Genomic DNA, 19732 nt, shown 5'->3' on the forward strand with positions numbered 1-19732 from the left:
AGGTGAAGGCGTTCGCTGCCAGCTGAGAAGACGCCAGGCAGCCTTGGCACCGACGCCACTCAGAGAGAAGAGCGTGATGGGACGCTGCCGGATCCTGCCAAGCGAACGCACAGCTGGCATCTGACTCTGAACTCAGTGATAAAACATTCACATCAGTCTCGATCGCTCTTTATTTAGCAGATCAGAGGAGCACTGTTTACAAACTAACCGGAGAAGCTCTAATACTAACCTTAATCTTCTCCTGAACCTAAACCCAACCCTAAGTTTACGACCAAGATTAAGGTTAGTGTTACAGTGAGTGTTAGTGTTTGAGGCTTTGAGTGAGATTACAGTTAGTGTACGAGCAATAGCAAGAGTTTAGGGTTAATGTTTAGGGTTTAGGTTTTAGGTTAACTTTTAAGTTTAGGTTTAGGGTCAAGGTTTAAGGTCTAGGTTTAGGTTTAGGTTTTGGGTTAAGGTTTAGGGTTTAAGTTTAGGGTTAAGGTTTAGGGTTTAAGTTTAGGTTTAGGGTCAAGGTTTAGTGTTTAAAGTTAGGTATAGGGTTAAGGATTAGGGTCTAAATTTAGGTTTAGGTTTTGGGTTAAGGTTTAAGGTTTAGGTTTAGGGTTAAAGTTTAGGGTTTAAGTTTAGGTTTTGGATTCAGGTTTAGGGTTTAAGTTTAGGTTTAGGTTTAAAGTTTAGGGTTTAAGTTTAGATTCCGGGTTAATGTTTAGGTTTAGGTTTAGGGTCAAGGTTTATGGTTTAAAGTTAGATTTAGGGTTAAGGATTAGGGTCTAAGTTTAGGTTTAGGTTTTGATTAAGCATCAGGGTTTACGTTTAGGTTTAGGGTTTAATTTTTGGTTTTGAGTCAAGGTTTAGGGTTTAAGTTGAGATTTAGGGTCAAAGTTTAGGGTTTAAGTTATGTATAGGGTTTAAGTTTAGGTTATGGGATAAGGCTTGAGGTTTAAGCTTAGGTTTTGGGAGAAGTTTAGGGTCTAAGTTTAGGTTCACGTTTTAAGTTTAAGTTTTGGTTAAGCATCAGCATAAGTTTAGGTTTAGGGTTAAGGTTTAGGTTTAGGGTTTAGGCTGAGCTTATGGTTAATTTTGGAATGACAGTTGGGGTTTAAGTTTAGGTTTAGGGTTTAAGTTTAGGTTTTGGGTTGAGGTTAAGACTAGTGTTGGAGTGGGTGTTAAGTTTAGGTTCAGCTATACATTTAGAGTTTACGTTTTAAGTCGAAATTAAGATAAAATTGGAGTAACGGTCGTTTTGGTTTTTGGTTAAGGTTTTGGATTAGTATCTGGTTTAGGCTGTGGTTTGATATATTAGGAAATTAGGTAGATATTCAATTGAATATAAGTTAAAGTTGAGAATGTACACTGAATATTATGACATCAGCACTGCTGTGTCCTTCAGTTTGCTCAGTTTTGGTAAGGACAGTGTTGATGTAACTCATATGGGCACATTTGAGTAAAATAAATTCAACGCAGCACTTTTTTAGGTGTACAAATCATCTCCAGTTCACTTTCTACTGAAGTGAAATAAAAACAAGATACAATCTCTCAGCTCAGGTTTTAATCAGCTCATCATTTTATTATTTGTTCTCTCAGCTTATGTTGTAAATAAGCTTAAGTTTACACAGGGTTGGCGAAGGCCAGCTGAGGTCACTGTGCAATTTATTGTATTATAGCCTCTCAGTGGCCCGTTTGCAGGCATGGCTGCTGTATACATGCAGCTAAAGACACTGTGGGAGGGGAAGAGGTGCCTTTAGCCTGATTGGCTATGCAGGGTTAGCACTGTCTGCTTTATAAAGGCCAAGTCAAAAGAGCAAACAGCCAGAGAGTCTGAGCAGGCGGCTGAGGAGAGTAGATTATACAGGCCGGTCTGTAAGGTCGCGGGCGGATAAACTGCTTCTCAGTCTCGTGCACTGTAGAAAATCGTATTTTTTTGCTTTTACGCACTGAAGTTTTTCACTGGCACCTTCTGGCTCCTCCCGAAGCTCATAAAGCTGCCGACTGAGTGATGCTGCTGCTGCTGTGGCTGTGGAGCTGACCGGCTTCAAAGAGCCAGTGTTGTTACACATTTTGTACATTTTTTAAAGTTCACACCGTGCCTGCAAAATGAAGACGCTGCTCGCTGCCTATTCTGGTGTCAAAAAAGGTGAGTTTGGAGGTTTGATTAGTAAATGTGCACAATATAGATGCATAGAACTGCCTGGCGAAAGTTTGGGGACACTCTGCTTTCTTTAACAGTTCAAAAATGTACAATTCCATCAGTTTTGCTATTTTTTGCAAAGAAGAGTGGAAATTTCTAACCAGCTTTGTACTTAATGTGTTAAAATATTGTAAATTGACAAAGAAAACAATAATTTATTTGAAAAAAAAAACACATGCAGGGCAGTTTACACTGATGAAAATATCAGCTTACAACATCATTAAGACTTCATAGCAGATTTACTTATTATACCATTTATGTTTATGATTATTACCTGTTCATCTTACACTGAATCCTGATATAAACTCTCAAAAAATGTTCTTCAAGGGTTCTTTTTGTACAGAACATGATTAGATGGTTCTTTGCATGGTGCAATTGCTCTTCAGATTGATGGAGAATGTGTTGTAGATGGTTCTATATAGCACCAAAAAGGGTTCTCTGATTGTATACAAGCTTGACCTCGTAACAATAGCAGAACTGTTTTTGGTGCTTCATGTAATCATATACAACACATTCTCCATCAATCTGAAGAACCATGCAGAGAACCCTTTAATAAGGCAAAGGGTTCTTTGAATGTTCATGGCTCTATCTAGAACCATTTTCTCTACAAAAGAATGCTCGAAGAACCACCTTTTTTAAGAGTGTATTTTTATCCTTTACATCAAATTTGAAACAGCTGCAACAATGAAACTGCCTCTAAACATGTCAGACAGTCCTCACCATCTATGGGACAGATTTAAGGGACAGAATTAGTTATTAATCAGTTATTAACATTGCCATTGCTAAAAAAGATGCTTTTACATGTGATAAAAAGCCTTTGTGTTACAGAAACGTTACAGAAAAACGTCTCAGTGTTTTGTACGTTTAATCATGAATTAACATATAGAGAGAATTCTTTACATTGAGGTTAGGATTAGCGCTGGAGTGAGTGAGTCAGGGAGAGTGGGGGTTTTAGTTTACGTTCAGTGTAAGGGATTAGGTTTTGGTTAAGGTGAGATTAGGTTTAGGGTTAGAGTGAGTGCTGGGTTTCCCCTTAAAATCTCTTATTAAGTCTTATTACACACTTATTACACACTGAGGCTTATTATTCAGTAACTACAGGGACTTCAGTGCAAACTGGCTGAGCTGTTCTTAGGTTATAGAAGTGTGTGTTAAAACTGGCTACTTAAAGGGTTAAAGATGAGCGTATAGAATGTGTGCATCATTTCCACATTAATAAAACACACCACATCAGCTCTACTGTGTCCTTCAGTTTGCTCACTTTAGATAATAACAGTGTTGATGTAATTTGTGCACATTTGAGGAAAGTAAACACAACTCAGCACTTTTTTTGGTGAACAAATCATCTCCAGTGGCCCCCATTCAAACAAAGTGAGATAAAAACACAATCTATCAGCTCAGGTTATAAGAGTCAGAGTAGCCTTTTATTTTTTTCTCTCAGCTACAAATAACAGGAAAAATAGCCTTATATTGTGTACAAAAAAAGAGAAAAAGTAATAAATAATAAGGCTAATATTGTTTACAAGAAAGGGGGAAAAATCAGGAAAAATGCCTAGAATTTTGCACAAAAAGACAAAACAAAAAAAAAACAAAAAATAGCCTAGTATTTTACAAAAGGAGAAAAGAATAATAAATATAAAAATTGCCTAGAACTGTGTACAAAAAAAGAGAAAAAGTAATACATAAAAAGCCTAATATTGTTTACAAAAAACAAAAAAAGAAAATCAGAAAAAATCCCTAGAATTTTGTACAAAAAGACAAAAAAAAAACCCAAAATAGCCTAGTATTGTATAAAAAAATAATAATAAACAGAAAAAACAGCCTAGAACTGTACACAAAAAAGGAAAAAATACAAAAATAGCTTAATATTAGGTAAAAAGGGAAATAAATAATAAACAGAAAAAATAGTCTAATATTGTTTACAAAAAAGAGAAAAAAACAAAAACAGAAAAACTGAGTACATTTGGCTGTGATTGGTGAGCTCAGTGATTAAGCTGGCTCATTGGTCACCAGCTTCCACCTTAAATGGTGCAACTGAGATGTAAAAGGGACTGGAGTAAAGGAGAGTCTCAGTAAGAGTGTGTTAGACTCATTCAGCCTCGGTCTCCCAGCATGCACCTGACCATTAGCAGACCATTGTTATTTCCAGGGGAGTTAAGATGGGATTAAGGGTCTCGGTGTGAAGTGAGATCAGGATGATCTCAGAGAGGTGAGGAGACGGAGAGGAGTTCTCTGAGCCGTCGGCCTTCATAGGAGCGCACTGTGAACCTGTGTTAGACTGTTTAATAATGAACTACACGAACTGCGACTTCCACAGCGCTGACTGAGCAGGTGCTGAACACTGAGCTGGGAGGTTAACACACAGGCAGCCTGCAGTTTGAGGGGTGAGTGGGTTTAAACAGTCCAGCGCTGTGTGAGGTTTATAAGGCACAGAGCAGCAGCACTCAGTGAGCTAACGCTAAACCCTGGGCCCATAAAACCTGATATTACTGCTTAACTAATACAAGCAGATCTCACATCTGATGATGTAATGTATTTGGAGTAATTAACTCCTGACCTCTTGACCTCCTGACCCACAGGCACTGGTTCCAGTATCCTCTCGGCGCTGCTGGAGCTCCCCTCGGCCCCCTGGCTCTCCAAATCGAAGCTGGTGAAGCACCTGCAGGTCATCTCGGTCCTGCAGTTCATCCTCACCTTTCTGGCTCTCGGTGAGGCTAACACTTTAGCACAGGTTATGTAGGACAGAGTTACATAAACTTCTCTCCTCTCTCTCTCTCTTTTTTCTCTCTCTATCTGTCTCTCTGTCTCTTTCCCTCCTCTCTCTGTCTCCCTCTCTCTATATGTCTCTCTCTCTTTCCCTCCTCTCTCTCTCTTTTTTCTCTCTCTCTCTTTTTTCTCTCTATCTATCTGTCTCTCTCTCTTTCCCTCCTCTCTCTTTTTTCTTTCTCTCTATCTGTCTCTCTCTCTCTCTTTTCTCTTTCTCTCTATCTGTCTCTCTCTCTCTTTCCCTCCTCTCTCTGTCTCTCTCTTTCCCTCCTATCTCTCTCTCTCTCTCTCTTTTTCTCTCTCTCTATCTGTCTCTTTCTCTCTTTCTCCCCCTCTCTTCCTGTTTTTCCCTCCTTCTCTTCCTCGCTCTCTGTACCTCTCTCTCTCTCTTTCTCCCCTTCTCACTTTTCCCTCTCTCTCTCTTCCTCTTTCTTTCTTTCTCTCTCTCTCTTTCTCTTTTTCCCCTTTCTTTCTCATCTCTCTCTCCCTTCTCTCTCTGTTTCTCTCTCTCTCCCTCCCCATCTCTTTTTCCCTTCTTTTTCTCCTCTCTTTCCCTCACTCTACCTCCCTCCCACTCTCTCTCGCTTTCTTTCCTCCATGTCCACTCTCTTTCTGTCTCTTTCTCTCTCTCTCTTTCCTTCTTTATTCCCCATTCTTCCCTTTCTCTTTCTTTCTCACTCCTTCTCCTCCCTCTCTTTCCCTTCCCCTTGTTTCTCTCTCTTTCCTTCTCTTTCTTTCCTTCCTCTCCCTCTCCCTCTCTCTCTTGTTCTGTCACTCAGTCTCTCTCTCCCTCCGTGCTGGTGTTTCTCTGTGGTCCTGTAGTTCTTCCTCTGATGTGTTACTGAGTGAGTATTTAATCTCACAGCTCTTCATCGTCACTCCTCACTGATCGAACCTGCAGCTGTTACACTTTGAAACAGTTTGTTCTAAAATGCAGGACAGACAGCGAAGACGACCTTGACGCTGCATCTCGACTCTAGAACATCCAATCTGAACTCTTTGTCTGTGTGACCTTCTTTAGGCCCTTTGAGTGCTGGAACGTTCTCATTTACAGCCATTCAGTCTGTGAGCAATGATGATCAGTGATCCTCAGTGATGATCAGTGATGCTCAGTGATGATCAGTGATGATCAGTGATGCTCAGTGATGCTCAGTGATGATCAGTGATGCTCAGTGATGCTCAGTGATGATCAGTGTTAACGCCTCTCCTCCTGCAGGAATCGCCTCCACGGTGCTGCTGGTCTACCTGTTCTGCACAGACTGCTGGGTCATCGCCGCCATCTACACAGCCTGGCTCATCTTCGACTGGAACACCCCCAAACAGGGTAAAAAAACAAAGACAAAAACAATTATTAATTATTAGATCAAGCAGCCGGTGCTAAGGGGGTTGTTTGACCTACAAACTCAAATTATATCAGCGTCAAAGGGCCATATCAGCAGAAACTGAATTTTTCTCACTTACACCAACACTAATAAAACATAGAGTAATATTCTGCTATAATATACCAATCATAAAAGAGCTGATACACTACACACTTTACAAAAGATGGTTCTCCAAGGGTTCTTTAGTAAAAATGGTTATGAATTTATTATTGTGCTGCACCATTTATGTTTATGACTATTACCTGTTTAGTTTATACAGCACTAAAATCTTAAAAATAATGATGGTTCTTCAGGGGTTCTTTAGTATAGAAAATGGTTCTATGCAGAACCATGAACACTCAAAGAACCATTTGCATGCTTAAATGATTCCTTGCATGGTGAAATGGTTCTTCAGATTGATGGAGAATGTGTTGTACATGGTTCTAAAAGGGTTCTTCTATTGTTACAAGCTTGACATCGAATAACCCTTTTCGGTGCTATAGAGAACCATCTACAACACATTCTCCATCAATCTGAAGAACCAGTTCACCATGCAAAGAACCATTTATGCATGCAAAAGGCTCCTTGAGTGTTCACGGTTCTTTAAAGAACCATTTTCTTTACCAAAGAAAACTTGAAGAACCATCTTTTTAAAAAATGTACGTAAACACTGTTGAAAAACATGCTGTTGACTCCTCAGTGCATATATGTACACAGCCAATCAGAACAGACCTCAGTTACATAACATAAGCTTGTAATATCAGTCTTAAAGACACAGTAGCAACAACAAGCGTTAGTACAAGAGGAGCTTTAAATGGAATATTGGTGGAACTGGCAACCATTAGGCCCCGTGTGATAAACAGATGTAACTATAAGCAGTGAAACAGCTGTATGTATTGTACAGGTTCTGGTTCTAGCTAATCCTTCTCTCCCAAACCTGTTTCACGTCAGGTGGGCGCAGGTCAACCTGGGTGAGGAACTGGACAGTGTGGACTTACTTCAGAGACTATTTTCCCATCAGAGTGAGTATTTCTACTGGATTCAGCATTCAGCAACAATCTACACGCTCAGTGGCCACTTTATTAGAAACACCTATTTTGTGCTCCCACTAACTGGCCACTTTACTGGAAACACCTACCTTGTGCTTCCACTAACTGGCCACTATATTGGAAACACCTACCTTGTGTTTTTGCTAGCTGGCCACTTTAATAGAAACACTTTATGTGCTTCCACTCACTTGCCACTTTATTAGAAACACCTACCTTGTGCTTCCACTCACTGGCCACTTTACTGGAAACACCCACCTTGTGCTTTCACTAATTGGCCACTTTATTAGAAACACCTACCTTGTGCTTCCACTCACTGGCCACTTTACTGGAAACACCCACCTTGTGCTTTCACTAATTGGCCACTTTATTAGAAACACCCACCTTGTGCTTCCACTCACTGGCCATAGTATTAGAAACACCTACCTTTTCATCCTGTAACTGGCCACTTTATTAGAAACTTCTACTTCATAGGCCAGCCAGAACTGCTGAACCGAACTGTTGCTTGTTAATGACTTTTAAAAGACTGTGATGCTAATTGGGTTACTGTGAGGGTAAATGCTCAGTAGTGCAGAGATGACGTTGAGCTTTATCTTGTACAGTTAAGGCTATCAGCTGTTGATGCTGTCATGTTTCTTTGCCCTTTTGATGCTGAACACAGATCAGTGGGTGGGGTAGAAATTAGAGCCACGCAGAGAGACGTCTGTAGACTTTGCACGTCCTGATAGAAGCGAGCTCGTTGCTGACTGTGAGCTTCTTGTTTGTCTCAAGACTAACCTCAGATAACTCCAGATAAACACTCAGAGATAAACACGAGTTACAATTTCTGCATTTCTTCAAAGAACATCTCCATGAAAAAGGAGAAAAAGGGCATTTAGATGAATTAATTGATGCAATCAAGCATGACTGAGACTCAATACTTTCATGAAAGTGGCACTTAATGCATTTACACATGCTGTCACATCAAAACCAGAACGGCCCAATCAGCATGTGGCTCTAAGATAAATAAATGGGTCGTTTAATGTCCTCGTGGTTGCTGTTGTTTTGCACTTTGCCCGGCATCTGTGGCCTTTAATGGGACCGCCCTGACTGCGTCAGTACAAAAAGCAGAAGAAGACGATTTAAATCAAACTGAGTAAAAGGTGCTGCTGCGAACAAGCATGAGCTTCAAATCAGCTCCAGCGCTAAATCTAAAGAAACTTTACACACAAACTGACTGCACTCTTAAAAAGATGGTTCTTCAAGGGTTCTTTAGTAAAGACAACTACACTCAGGGAACCGTTTGCATGCTTTAATGGTTCTTTGCATGGTGAAATGGTTCTTCAGATTGATGGAGAATGTGTTGTATATGGTTCTATATAGCACCAAAAAGGGTTCTGCTGTTGTTACAAGGTTGGCATCCTAAAAAATAAAGAAGAACCCTTTTGGTGCAGTACGGAACCCTTTTAAAAAAGGTAGAACTATAGAATGATACACCTACCTTGTGCTTCCACCGACTGGCCACTTTATTGGAAACACCTACCTTGTGTGTCCACTAACTGGTCACTTTATTGGAAACACCTAGTTTGTGCTTCCACTAACTGGCCACTTTATTAGAAACACCCACCTTGAGCTTCCACTAACTGGACACATTATTAGAAACACCCACCTTGAGCTTCCACTCACTGGCCACTTTATTGGAAACACCTACTTTGAGCTTCCACTAACTGGCCACTTTATCAGAAACACCCACCTTGAGCTTCCACTAACTGGCCACTTTATTAGAATCACCCACCTTGAGCTTCCACTCGCTGGCCACTTTATTGGAAACACCTACCTTGTGCTTCCACTCACTGGCCACTTTATCAGAAACCCCTGTATGCTAATCCCACAGAAGTGAAGATAACTCTGATCAAGAGTAATTAGAGGAACTGTTTGCTGACAAATCTCATCGGCGGCTTTGTTCTCTGAGTGATCAGGTGACGGAGCGCAGCAGCCGTGTGACAGATCAGTCCTGCTTCTTTCCTAATGTTAAAGTAAAACATTAAGATCATACAGAGCAAAACAAACGTACTTTTTCTTTGACAGCGAAGACTCAGATAATTAAAATATCAAAATAAAGTTTCTCTGTGCTTTTATAAGGCCAGTTATGTAAGCCTTCTCTGGTTTCCATGCACCCAGAAAATGCAGCATACGTACCTAATCTGTTTATTCAGTCTCCTCCACGACACCAGCTTTTGTTTGCCCTGTGGTTCAGATGTCTTTACAGTGGTAGTGATAGGAACCAGGGGTCGCCATGACTACAACACAGATATAGACATTTTATTTACTATCCAGAACCACCAGTGAACCTACACGAGTCTTCTGAGTTTATATGGAATGTTGATGATGGAAAATAGTGGAAAATCTGAAATAATACGTTTTCTTTGGGGACTATTTTGCCTCACAGCGCCCTGCATGTATCCCTCCACCATGAATGGAGTTTAAGTACTCAAAACTATCATAAAACAGTGTCTCAGTCATCAGGCAGTGAATTCATAACCATTTCATGTAGGAACTTTCTGTGAGGAGCTTTTAGAGGTGGACGTCTGGTTCCTATCACCACCACTGTGAACAGTTCTGACTCAGTAAGTTTCTCTAGGACGGAGCGTTTCACACCAAACCACTCTGAACCGCTCTGAACCACTCTGTTTACAGCTTAATTAGTTAATTATGCAGAAATTTTGAAAAATGATCTCTAGTAGACTTGATTTATGGAGTCTAAATTATGTATGTATCCTTGTTGCTTGTTAGCTACATTAACCTTGTAGCTCCAGTGCTAAAACTAGTGAAGAAAACTTCAACCACGTCTCAACTGGTGGACTATATTTGGGGTTTTGGGGGAGATTATCTATGCATATTGTTACAGTCTTTAGCATCCAAACAACTCAGAATATCAGAATATTTGATGTTTCTCTGTGTGGATATGAGATGGTTCTCAATAATGCTCTCTGTTTTTTCCAAAGCTCATCAAGACCCATAATCTACTGCCCAGCCGGAACTACATCTTCGGCTATCACCCCCACGGCATCTTCTGCTTCGGTGCTTTCTGTAATTTTTCCACAGAGGCGACGGGATTCTCCAAGAAATTCCCCGGAATCCGACCGTCTCTGGCTACGCTAGCTGGAAACTTCCGGCTGCCTCTGTTGAGGGACTACATGATGTTTGGAGGTGAGGAAACACCTTTTTGCTCATACACTGCCTTTTTATATTTAGGCAGCAGTTTTAGTGCTTTTATACAACACTTTTGCAAAGTAAAGTAAAAAGTAAAGCAACAAAGCAATATTGGCAACTTTCTTTTAGTCCCAGCTCCCGAGAGTAAAGAGACCATCGCTGTTACTCAGCAACTAGTTTGCGTCAGCGTGAAAATGTGCTGTTTGAGCAATAGAACATAAACAGGAGTGCGTTGTCGCAAATTAAATCACGGCTGTGATTCGGTTGCAGGTGTGAGCTGAAGGTGAGTACAGTAGTACATCAGTGTGATCTTATTAATAACATACAACCTCCAGTGTTCTATCACTTATAGAACAGTTCTGCAAAATTACTGAAAAAGAAGCCCAGAACATCATATCAAATGTGCTTTAACATCATCAATTGGCTGCATTTTAGATATTATCTTACAGAAGATATATAATGTGTATTCTGTTATTGTATGTGCTAAAGTAGAAACCTGGTAATGGTTAACTGTAGCGTTACTTAGCAACCGGTGCTCAGCTCATGACCTAGAATGTAGAATATACATTATACAGGATGCCAAATTAATACAAATGCATATAAATGTGTATTTAAGCATATTTATTATGAATATAATTTGGCATGAATAATTAATCTGACAGCAGTTTGTTTGTTTATTTTGATTTATTTGTGCAATGCCTCGCAATCACTGCTTATAGCCTGAAAAGCAGGCAGTAGATAAGAGGTTTCTCAAGCGAAGCCCTGCTGTTTTATGGGCTGAAGCCGGAGAACTGTACTCCGCTGTACTTTTCGAGGAGCAGATAAGAGCATGTGAGCTTTGCCCGTTACACTCAGTGCAGATCTGTTTACTCTGCTGTCGATATTGTTGGAAGTGTGATGAAACATGTCCTGCGTGATCATTGATTCTGGCAGAGCTGCTCTGCTATCTGGAGGCTTTCTTTAAAGCCATGCATGCTGATGAAATGACCAGAACAATCTGCTTCTACAATACAGGCCTGAAGGTTTATTAGGCAACACTAACTTAGTGAAAAATTGACCATGATAAATTTCATATAATCAAGAGATGAAGAAGAGTGTAAGTTCCATTGACTTACATATATATATATATATATTATTGAAATGAAGCCAGTGAATATATATATATATATATATATATATATATATATATATAGATATATATATACTGGCTTCATTTCAATGAGGACTCTTATTGTGGAAGGCAGGACTAGGAGCCGCCCCGGGTGTGAGTGAGAATAGGGAGAGAAAGACGAGAGACAGAGCTGGGTAACATACAAGCTAGAAACAAACGGGTTCTTTAAGGGTTCTTTAGCAAAGACAATGGTTCTCCATAGAACCATGAACACTCAAATAACCATTTCGCATGCTTAAAGGGTTCTGTGTTTTTTGATGGAGAATGTGTTATATATATTTCTATTTAGCACCAGAAAGGGTTCTTGTTCCAAGCAGAACCCTTTTTGGTGCTATATAGAACCATATACAACTCATTCTCCATCAATCTGAAGAACCACTTCACCTTGCACTATGCATGCAAATGGTTCTATGAGTTCATGGTTCTCTATAGAACCACTGTCTTACTTTAGTCTTTTTTAAGAGTGTAGAACCACAACACATTCTTCGTCAATCTGAAGAACCATTTCGCCATGCTAAGAATGCTTTACGCATGCAAATATGTCTGTAGTTCTAAGTAGAACCATTGCCTTTACTGAAGAACTCTTCAAGAACCATCTTTTTAAAGAGTGTAGAACCATATCAATACATCCTCCATCAATCTGAAGAACAATTTTACCATTTTAAGAACGCTTTAAGCATGAAAATGCTTATGTGAGTGTTCATGGTTCTACATGGAACAACTGTCTTTCCTAAAGAGCCCTTGAAGAACCATAGAAGAAGAGTGTAGAACCATATACAACACATTCTCCATCAACCTGAAGAACTATTTCACCTCGAAAAAGAACATTTTAAGCATGCAAATACCTCTGTGGTTCTAAATATTGTCTTTACTAAAGAACTCTTCAAGAACCATCTTTCTTAACTGCACTGCACCATTGAGGAACCTTCTGGAACTGCTTTAGGAAAACTAGCTGTTAATATAGATGGTAATGTTGTGATTTCATTGTAACCGTAGTTTTTTCATCTCTGCCTGTTTTCAGGAATCTGTCCGGTGAACCGTAACTCTATAGACTACTTGCTCTCCCGCAACGGGACGGGAAACGCTGTGGTCATCGTGGTCGGAGGAGCTGCGGAGTCGCTGGACTGCGCACCAGGGCTCAACTCCGTCACTCTGAAAAACCGCAAAGGCTTCGTGAAGCTGGCGCTGCAGAAAGGGTAAGAAAACAGAACAAAAGACTGAGCAAAATGAGAAAAGGTGTCAGCAAACATGAAAAAGAAAAGAAAAACAAAACAAACAAACAAAAAAGTACACATTATTTATACCATCATTTAATTATTCAAAACATCATTATTCAAATTATTCATAAAATCACGTGTGAGTGTTCAGTGAGTCACTCTTCACCTTCATTCCAGCTTCCATTCTTTTCAGGAGACTCACTTTCAGTTCCTCAAAGAATCTGCAGACTCACCTCCAAAGTTCAGTCTTAGAAGTTAGTTTAGCGTTTTATTATTAGAGAAATGTATGGAGGCTTTTCCATTTTGACTCACCTACATAAAGTTTAGAACCTAATGAGGCAAACTTAAAACCTAAAAATTCAGAATTAAAAACTTATTCAGAGCACAGCTTTGAACTTTTTCATAAAATAAATTTAAAGTGTTTCTTAGTGTAAATTTACACACACACACACACACACACACACACACCCACACACACACACACACACAAAGACAAAACTGACAGACGCCGCTGTCGGACCAAAACCTCGTATCTCCAAAATGAGAACTGATAAATGATTTGGACATACAACAAATTTAGAGATACAAGGATTTGTTCTGACAGCAGCAGTATTGTTGTTGCTGGAAGAAAACCTCGTATCTCCTAAATGGTAACTTTACAGGAGAACGAAAAAACATACTGTACTTTTAATGTAAGTCAATGGAACCAGAATTTTTTCCAAGTCATTTTGGGTCGTTTCTTTTAGTCCATTCATAATGAAATTTACATACAATGTAAAGGGTAACAAGTATTTTCAAATTATGTCAAAAACTGAAAAACGTCAAAAATGGAGATATGACGTTTTCTTCCGACAGCAGCGATATATACATATACATATATATACATATGTGACCTATAGAATCCTATAAAGTCCTATTCCATCCACACAGAAGATACACAAGATCACTGTTCACTGAATTTGAGGACAAAATGTAGGTTATATTTGTGTGTTCTGCGTCCTCTTGGCAGTGGACGGTACAGACCAGGTGACTCAGCATAAACTGCAGCCAGGAGCAGAAAACAGGCTTTTCCCTGGAATGTGTGTTTTTTGTTATTGATTGGTTGGGGGGGAGGAGGGGGGGTTTGGGGGGCACGAGTAACTGAGCAGGTCAACTCAGAGCAAAATTATACACTCGCATTCAAAAGTCTGGAATCAGCTGCCGTTTCATTTTTATTTATATTATATACAATAATAACATCGACAATATGTGGATTTAAATATTTAAAACTATTCGATTACAGTTTTCAGATGATTAATTCAATATTTCAGGGATTGTGTGAACAAGAAGTAGATAATCATTAATGATCTATTTAAGTTCATCGTTGTCAAGTTATCTGCTTTGAAGTTTGGTCTCTGTTTCTGAGTGTTATGTCATACAGAGTCCTACTGATGATCCGAAAGCTGTGAAGTTGCTCAGGATGATTTTATATGTTCATCTGAAACCAAACTGGTTTAATGTTGTTGAAAACAGTGACTCTAAACTTTTGTATGTCAGTGTGTGTGTGGGGGAAAGGTCTGGTTTCTTTACAGTGATAAGGTAGAGACGTTCTAATGGAGGTTCCACTCTGCAGTGAGAACTTGCATGACCATTAAACGGTTCTTAATGCAGTGCAGTGTTCAAATTCCACACAGGCTTAGATATTAAATCTGCACACTTAAGTAAAGTGAAATAACCCGTAAGACCCTGATTAACCTTCACTTCCATTTTCGAGCAGCACTAATTACAAGAAAATACAAGCGTTAAAAAACACTACAGCGCATGCTGTGAGGTTTACTGTCTGCAAAAAAGGGTTCTACTTAGCACCAAAAGGGATGTATATACAGTACATACACACACACTGACCTGGTGGTGGTGTATTAGTGTGTGTTGCACTGGTACGAGTGGATCAGACACAGCAGTGCTGCTGGAGTTTTTAAACACTGTGTCCACTCACTGTCCACTCTATTAGACACTCCTACCTTGTTGGTCCACCTTGTAGATGTAAAGTCAGAGACGATAGCTCATCTGCTGCTGCACAGTTTGTGTTGGTCATCCTCTAGTCCTTCATCAGTGGTCACAGGACGCTGCCCACAGGACGTGTTTCAAAACTCCAGCAGCACTGCTGTGTCTGATCCACTCAGACCAGCGCAACACACACTAACACACCACCACCACGTCAGTGTTACTGCAGTGCTGAGAATGATCCACTACCCAAATAGTACCTGCTCTGTGGGGGTCCATGGGGGTCCTGACCACTGAAGAACAGGGTAACAGAGAAACAGATGGACTACAGTCTGTAACTGTAGAGATACAGAGTGAAACTATATGGTCAGTGGAGCTGATAAAGTGGACAGTGAGTGTAGAAACAAGAAGCACTCGGAGCTTGGTGTGTGTGTATATATATATATATATATATATATATATATATATATATACATAATATTTGATAGCAGCTTTTTTGATACTATGCATTACATTTATTAAAAGGGAATCTTTTAAAAGAACCCTTTTTGCCACCGAGGAACCACCAGTTCTTTAAAGAACTATTGTGGTAAATAAGTGTAAAGAACATTTTTGAGGTTTAAAGAACCTACAAAAAATGTAAAAGTTCTATCCGTTCTATTCCATAAGATTTTTTCTCTTAGAACAAGTCAAGAACCATTTACGCAGCATTATTTTTAAGAGTGTTTGTGGAAAACCTGTATACACTGCACATCACTGAACGTTGCTGTCCGTCTGTGTGTCCCTCAGAGCTGACCTGGTGCCCGTGTACTCGTTTGGGGAGAACGAGTCGTATAAGCAGGTGATGTTTGCGGAGGGCTCGTGGTGGAGGCAGGTCCAGCGCAGGCTGCAGAAGCTGCTGGGTTTTGCTCCCTGTCTGTTCCACGGCTGCGGGTTCTTCTCGTCCGAGAGCTGGGGCATGGTTCCCTACTGCAAACCCATCAACACCGTCGGTGAGACATCAGCAGTGTAGCCTAGCAGAGAAGCAGTGTGTGTACATGGATGTATTAAGCGTGATTCATCATTTCATATCATTTAAAAGACTAAATTTGTGTTTATAACCTTCCAGCTAAATGCGATAACTACTGTTGGTAATTAGCTGGATCTTCCAATATATCTCTTCGGAACTGATTCCAGTATGAAATAACATGAAGTAATTAACAATATTATTTTGGAACAAAGTTCTAGACGTATCTTGTTTGTTTTGATGTGTAAAGGCGACACAGACACGCTCTGATCTGTCCACGAATGCTTCTCTTCCAGTTGGAGAGCCGATCACAGTGCCCAAAGTCGAGGATCCGACTCCGGACATGATCGACATGTACCACACCATGTACATCAACTCGCTCACTACGCTGTTCGACAAATACAAGACGCGCTTCGGCCTGAAAGAGACCGACTATTTGCTCGTCCGCTGAGAAACGCCATGACGGAGCTGTGCACGCTACGCCAAAGCAGGCCTGGCCCAGAGGAGGCCGAAGGAACCGATTTCTCTTCAAAGACAGACAAAATGTTATCGTCACTTAGGCCTTTATCTGGCGTCACTTCCACTGTCAGATTTCACTCTATAAAGCCGAATATGCTTCACACTCAAGCTGTTAAAACCCCCAACACAAAGACTTACATTGTCCGGAAAGAGACTCATTTACACAACAGTGTGTAATTCTGTATGCTTGCCACTAGGTGGCACTTTTCAGTAACAGACTACTATATAAACCACTAGATGTTAGTTCACAGTAGCAGAAGCAGTATATTCTTAAACGGTGATCATCTGCATCCATAAACAATGTTTGTACTCATAGACGATGATGATCAATCACTCACAAACCTCTCTTTGGGTAAATTTCTATAATTTTTGACCCTTTTTTGATTGTAAATGTGAAAGCAACTTGCCCCCCACCCCACCCCACCCCACCCCGACCCCTTTAAGTTATTTTTTTACTTTTGCACAAACAATGCAGTATAAGAGTTGCCTTACAGACGCAGTGATGAGGTTCTTTAGACGGTGCTCCAGCCTGCTGTGTATGCAGGAGCGACATAAACAGTGATTATGTTCATTAATAATTCATGCCTTGTTGCACGAAGGGGAAGGTGGTCCGATCCTTCACTCAGGCTGATTAGTAGGTGATATAAAGCTGAGAAAGAAGTTGAATTTGCTGAAGATGGAGAAGGAACGTTAATGTGAAGATGATATGTGGTTGCAGATGATCTGACTACCCCTCTATTTTCATGTCAAATCACTGAACAGATTATTTATTAAGACTACATTCTTAAAAATGGTTCGTTAGGGTTCTTTAGTGAAGACAATGGTTTGACCTGGAACCATGAACCCTCCAAAGACCATGTGCATGCTTAAATGGTTCTTTGCATCATGAAATGGTTCTTCAGATTGATGGAGAATGTGTTGTAATAGGTCTATATAGCACCAAAGAGGGTTCTTCTACTGCATATGATGTCAAGCTTGTAACAACAGAAGAACATTTTTTTGGTGCTATTTAGAACCATATTCCACACATTCTCCATCTGGAGAAACATTTCACTATGCAAAGAACCATGCAAATGCTAAAGAACCCTTGAAGAACCATCTTTTTAAGAGTGTATGCTGAAGTATACATTGTTTTTTTTTGTCAGATATTGATTATTTTATAAACTACAAGCAAAATAAGCAGAAATAACATAAACAAATGAGAGAAAATGGTCAAGTTGCTTAATAAAACCATCAGCGATGGTAAAACCATCATTGAAAGCAAACATACAGCAGTGCCTTTGTTTGATTTGGCCAAATACGGCCGTCTGAGTGTCCACAGAAACCTTTTTATTGATTTATAACTGATTGAGCTGCGGTAAAATGTTTAATATCCCTCCTTTAACTGCTTTCCACAACGTATGGACGCATGGAGCCGACAGTGAGAAACTTCAAGACTCTTTAGTCTGCGATTAGGGTCATCTGAGTTCAACCGTTCAGGCGGTTCTTGTATTGAAGTTCTATGATTGCTGTGAAATGAAGTGCTTCAGTGGTTATTTACAGCCAGCAGGCCTCCACTGCACTGTCTGATTCCCTAAATTAAACTTTTGTATGTTTTTAGAATAAACAGTTCATAAAACTATAGAACTCTGTGCCTCCTTCTTTGTACAGAAGAAGACAATATACAACCTTGCTTCCAAAAAAGTTGGAAAAAATGTAAATACAAACGATGATGTGCAAATCATTTAAAGGAACTCATTTACATATATCCACCAATTCAGCCTACAGCAGTTTAGCCCCACCCACTCACGCTGTTATAAGTAAGGAGTGTTTCAGCTAGGACTGTGCTTTAAATGAGGTGCGATACAGAGCAGCCAATCAGAACAGAGCGCATTTGCATATATCAGCCATAAAGGCGCCACAACAAAAAACAGCCTGTTTAATACTAAAGTATGAAGAGAGGCTGGAAAATGGTAATTAAGAAATTAATTGTGTGTTTTGGTGCATAACCACAAACACAACACTGTGTCCACTCACTGTCCACTCTGTTAGACACTCCTACCTTGTTGGTCCACCTTGTAGATGTAAAGAGATCACCTGAGCTCATCTGCTGCTGTACAGTTTGTGTTGGTCATCCTCTAGTCTTTTATCAGTGGTCACAAACCACTGCCCACAGGACGCTGTTGTCTGGATATTTTTGGTTGGTGGACTATTCTCAGTCCAGCAGTGACACTGAGGGGTTTAAAGACTCCAACAGCACTGCTGTGTCTGATCCACTCAGACCAGCACAACACACACTAACACACGACCACCACGTCAGTGTTACTGCAGTGCTGAGAATGATCCACCACCCAAAAAGTACCTGCTCTGTGAGGGTCCATGGGGGTCCTGACCACTGAAGAACAGGGTAAAAGGGGGCTAACAAAGTATCAGAGAAACAGATGGACTACAGTCTGTAACTGTAGAACTACAAAGTGCACCTATATAGTAAGTGGAGCTGATAAAATGGACAATGAGCGTAGAAACAAGGAGGTGGTCATAATGTTATGCCTGATCGGTGTTTATGTCACAAGTGGAAATCTGGGAAAGTGCAGGAAAAGGGCCTTTTAAAGCAACAGATTAGCAAAAAAATCTATTTTACCGTTTATCATTTCACCCAACCCCCCAGTGTAGTCGATCAGCCAAGTGAAGTTCGGTGTCTGAAAGTTTACTTCTTCAGTTTTAGCTCTGGAGCTACAAAGCCTCTCAGTGTCTCTAATAGACTTGATTCTGTGGTTTCTGATACTGTCTGACTCACTGTTACCTATAAACATGGACTAAAGTACAGACACAGTTCAAGCTGCTACAACTGTTTTAGCTAAATAATCACTTTTCAGAGTTTCCTTTACTTGTTAGCTACATTAGCCTCGTAGCTCCAGTGCAAAAACTGACCTTCAGGCACCCGAGATGTATTGGCTGATTGACAACATTTGGGATGGGGGTGGAAAATTGTGTAAATTCCATTTTTTGCCAAACATTTTCTTTAACAGACGGCGTTTAATTCCCCCATTTGGGTTTAGCATTCATACTCACAGATGTTCATCATCAGGATCCTACAGTGATTCATTTATGGTATGAATATATTGACATAAGATGCAATTGGGTTTTATGGAGCCCCTAAGTTGACATGGTGCTTATAAGACGTGGCCACAAGTTAATATATTGAGTACACAAATTACCACTGAGGCCAGAAATGACTATATTAACGCCACAAATTAATATACTGAGTGCATAAATTATTATACTGAAGCCACAAATTACT

The 19732-nt window shown here is 40.1% G+C and overlaps 1 protein-coding gene across 1 annotated transcript; it reads left to right on the forward strand.

Annotated features, from left to right (window-relative positions):
• Positions 1-1792: 1792 nt before the first annotated feature.
• On the forward strand, positions 1793-18075 carry dgat2 (diacylglycerol O-acyltransferase 2). Its single transcript, XM_036594349.1, has 8 exons — positions 1793-2137; positions 4771-4899; positions 6174-6281; positions 7270-7340; positions 10349-10553; positions 12749-12923; positions 15717-15919; positions 16230-18075. The coding sequence occupies exons 1-8, from the start codon at positions 2098-2100 to the stop codon at positions 16382-16384; spliced, it is 1086 nt and encodes a 361-aa protein (XP_036450242.1). The 5' UTR covers positions 1793-2097; the 3' UTR covers positions 16385-18075.
• The last annotated feature ends 1657 nt before the right edge of the window (positions 18076-19732 follow it).

Source organism: Colossoma macropomum, unplaced genomic scaffold (assembly GCF_904425465.1).
Source record: "Colossoma macropomum unplaced genomic scaffold, Colossoma_macropomum, whole genome shotgun sequence".
NCBI classification, from domain to species: domain Eukaryota; kingdom Metazoa; phylum Chordata; class Actinopteri; order Characiformes; family Serrasalmidae; genus Colossoma; species Colossoma macropomum.

Coding starts and splice junctions, on each gene's coding strand:
- dgat2 (XM_036594349.1), top strand. CDS start 2,098: ATGAAGACGCTGCTCGCTGCCTATTCTGGTGTCAAAAAAG. Junction 7,341..10,348: donor GAGACTATTTTCCCATCAGA/GTGAGTATTTCT, acceptor TTTTTTCCAAAG/CTCATCAAGACCCATAATCT. Junction 12,924..15,716: donor AAGCTGGCGCTGCAGAAAGG/GTAAGAAAACAG, acceptor TGTGTCCCTCAG/AGCTGACCTGGTGCCCGTGT.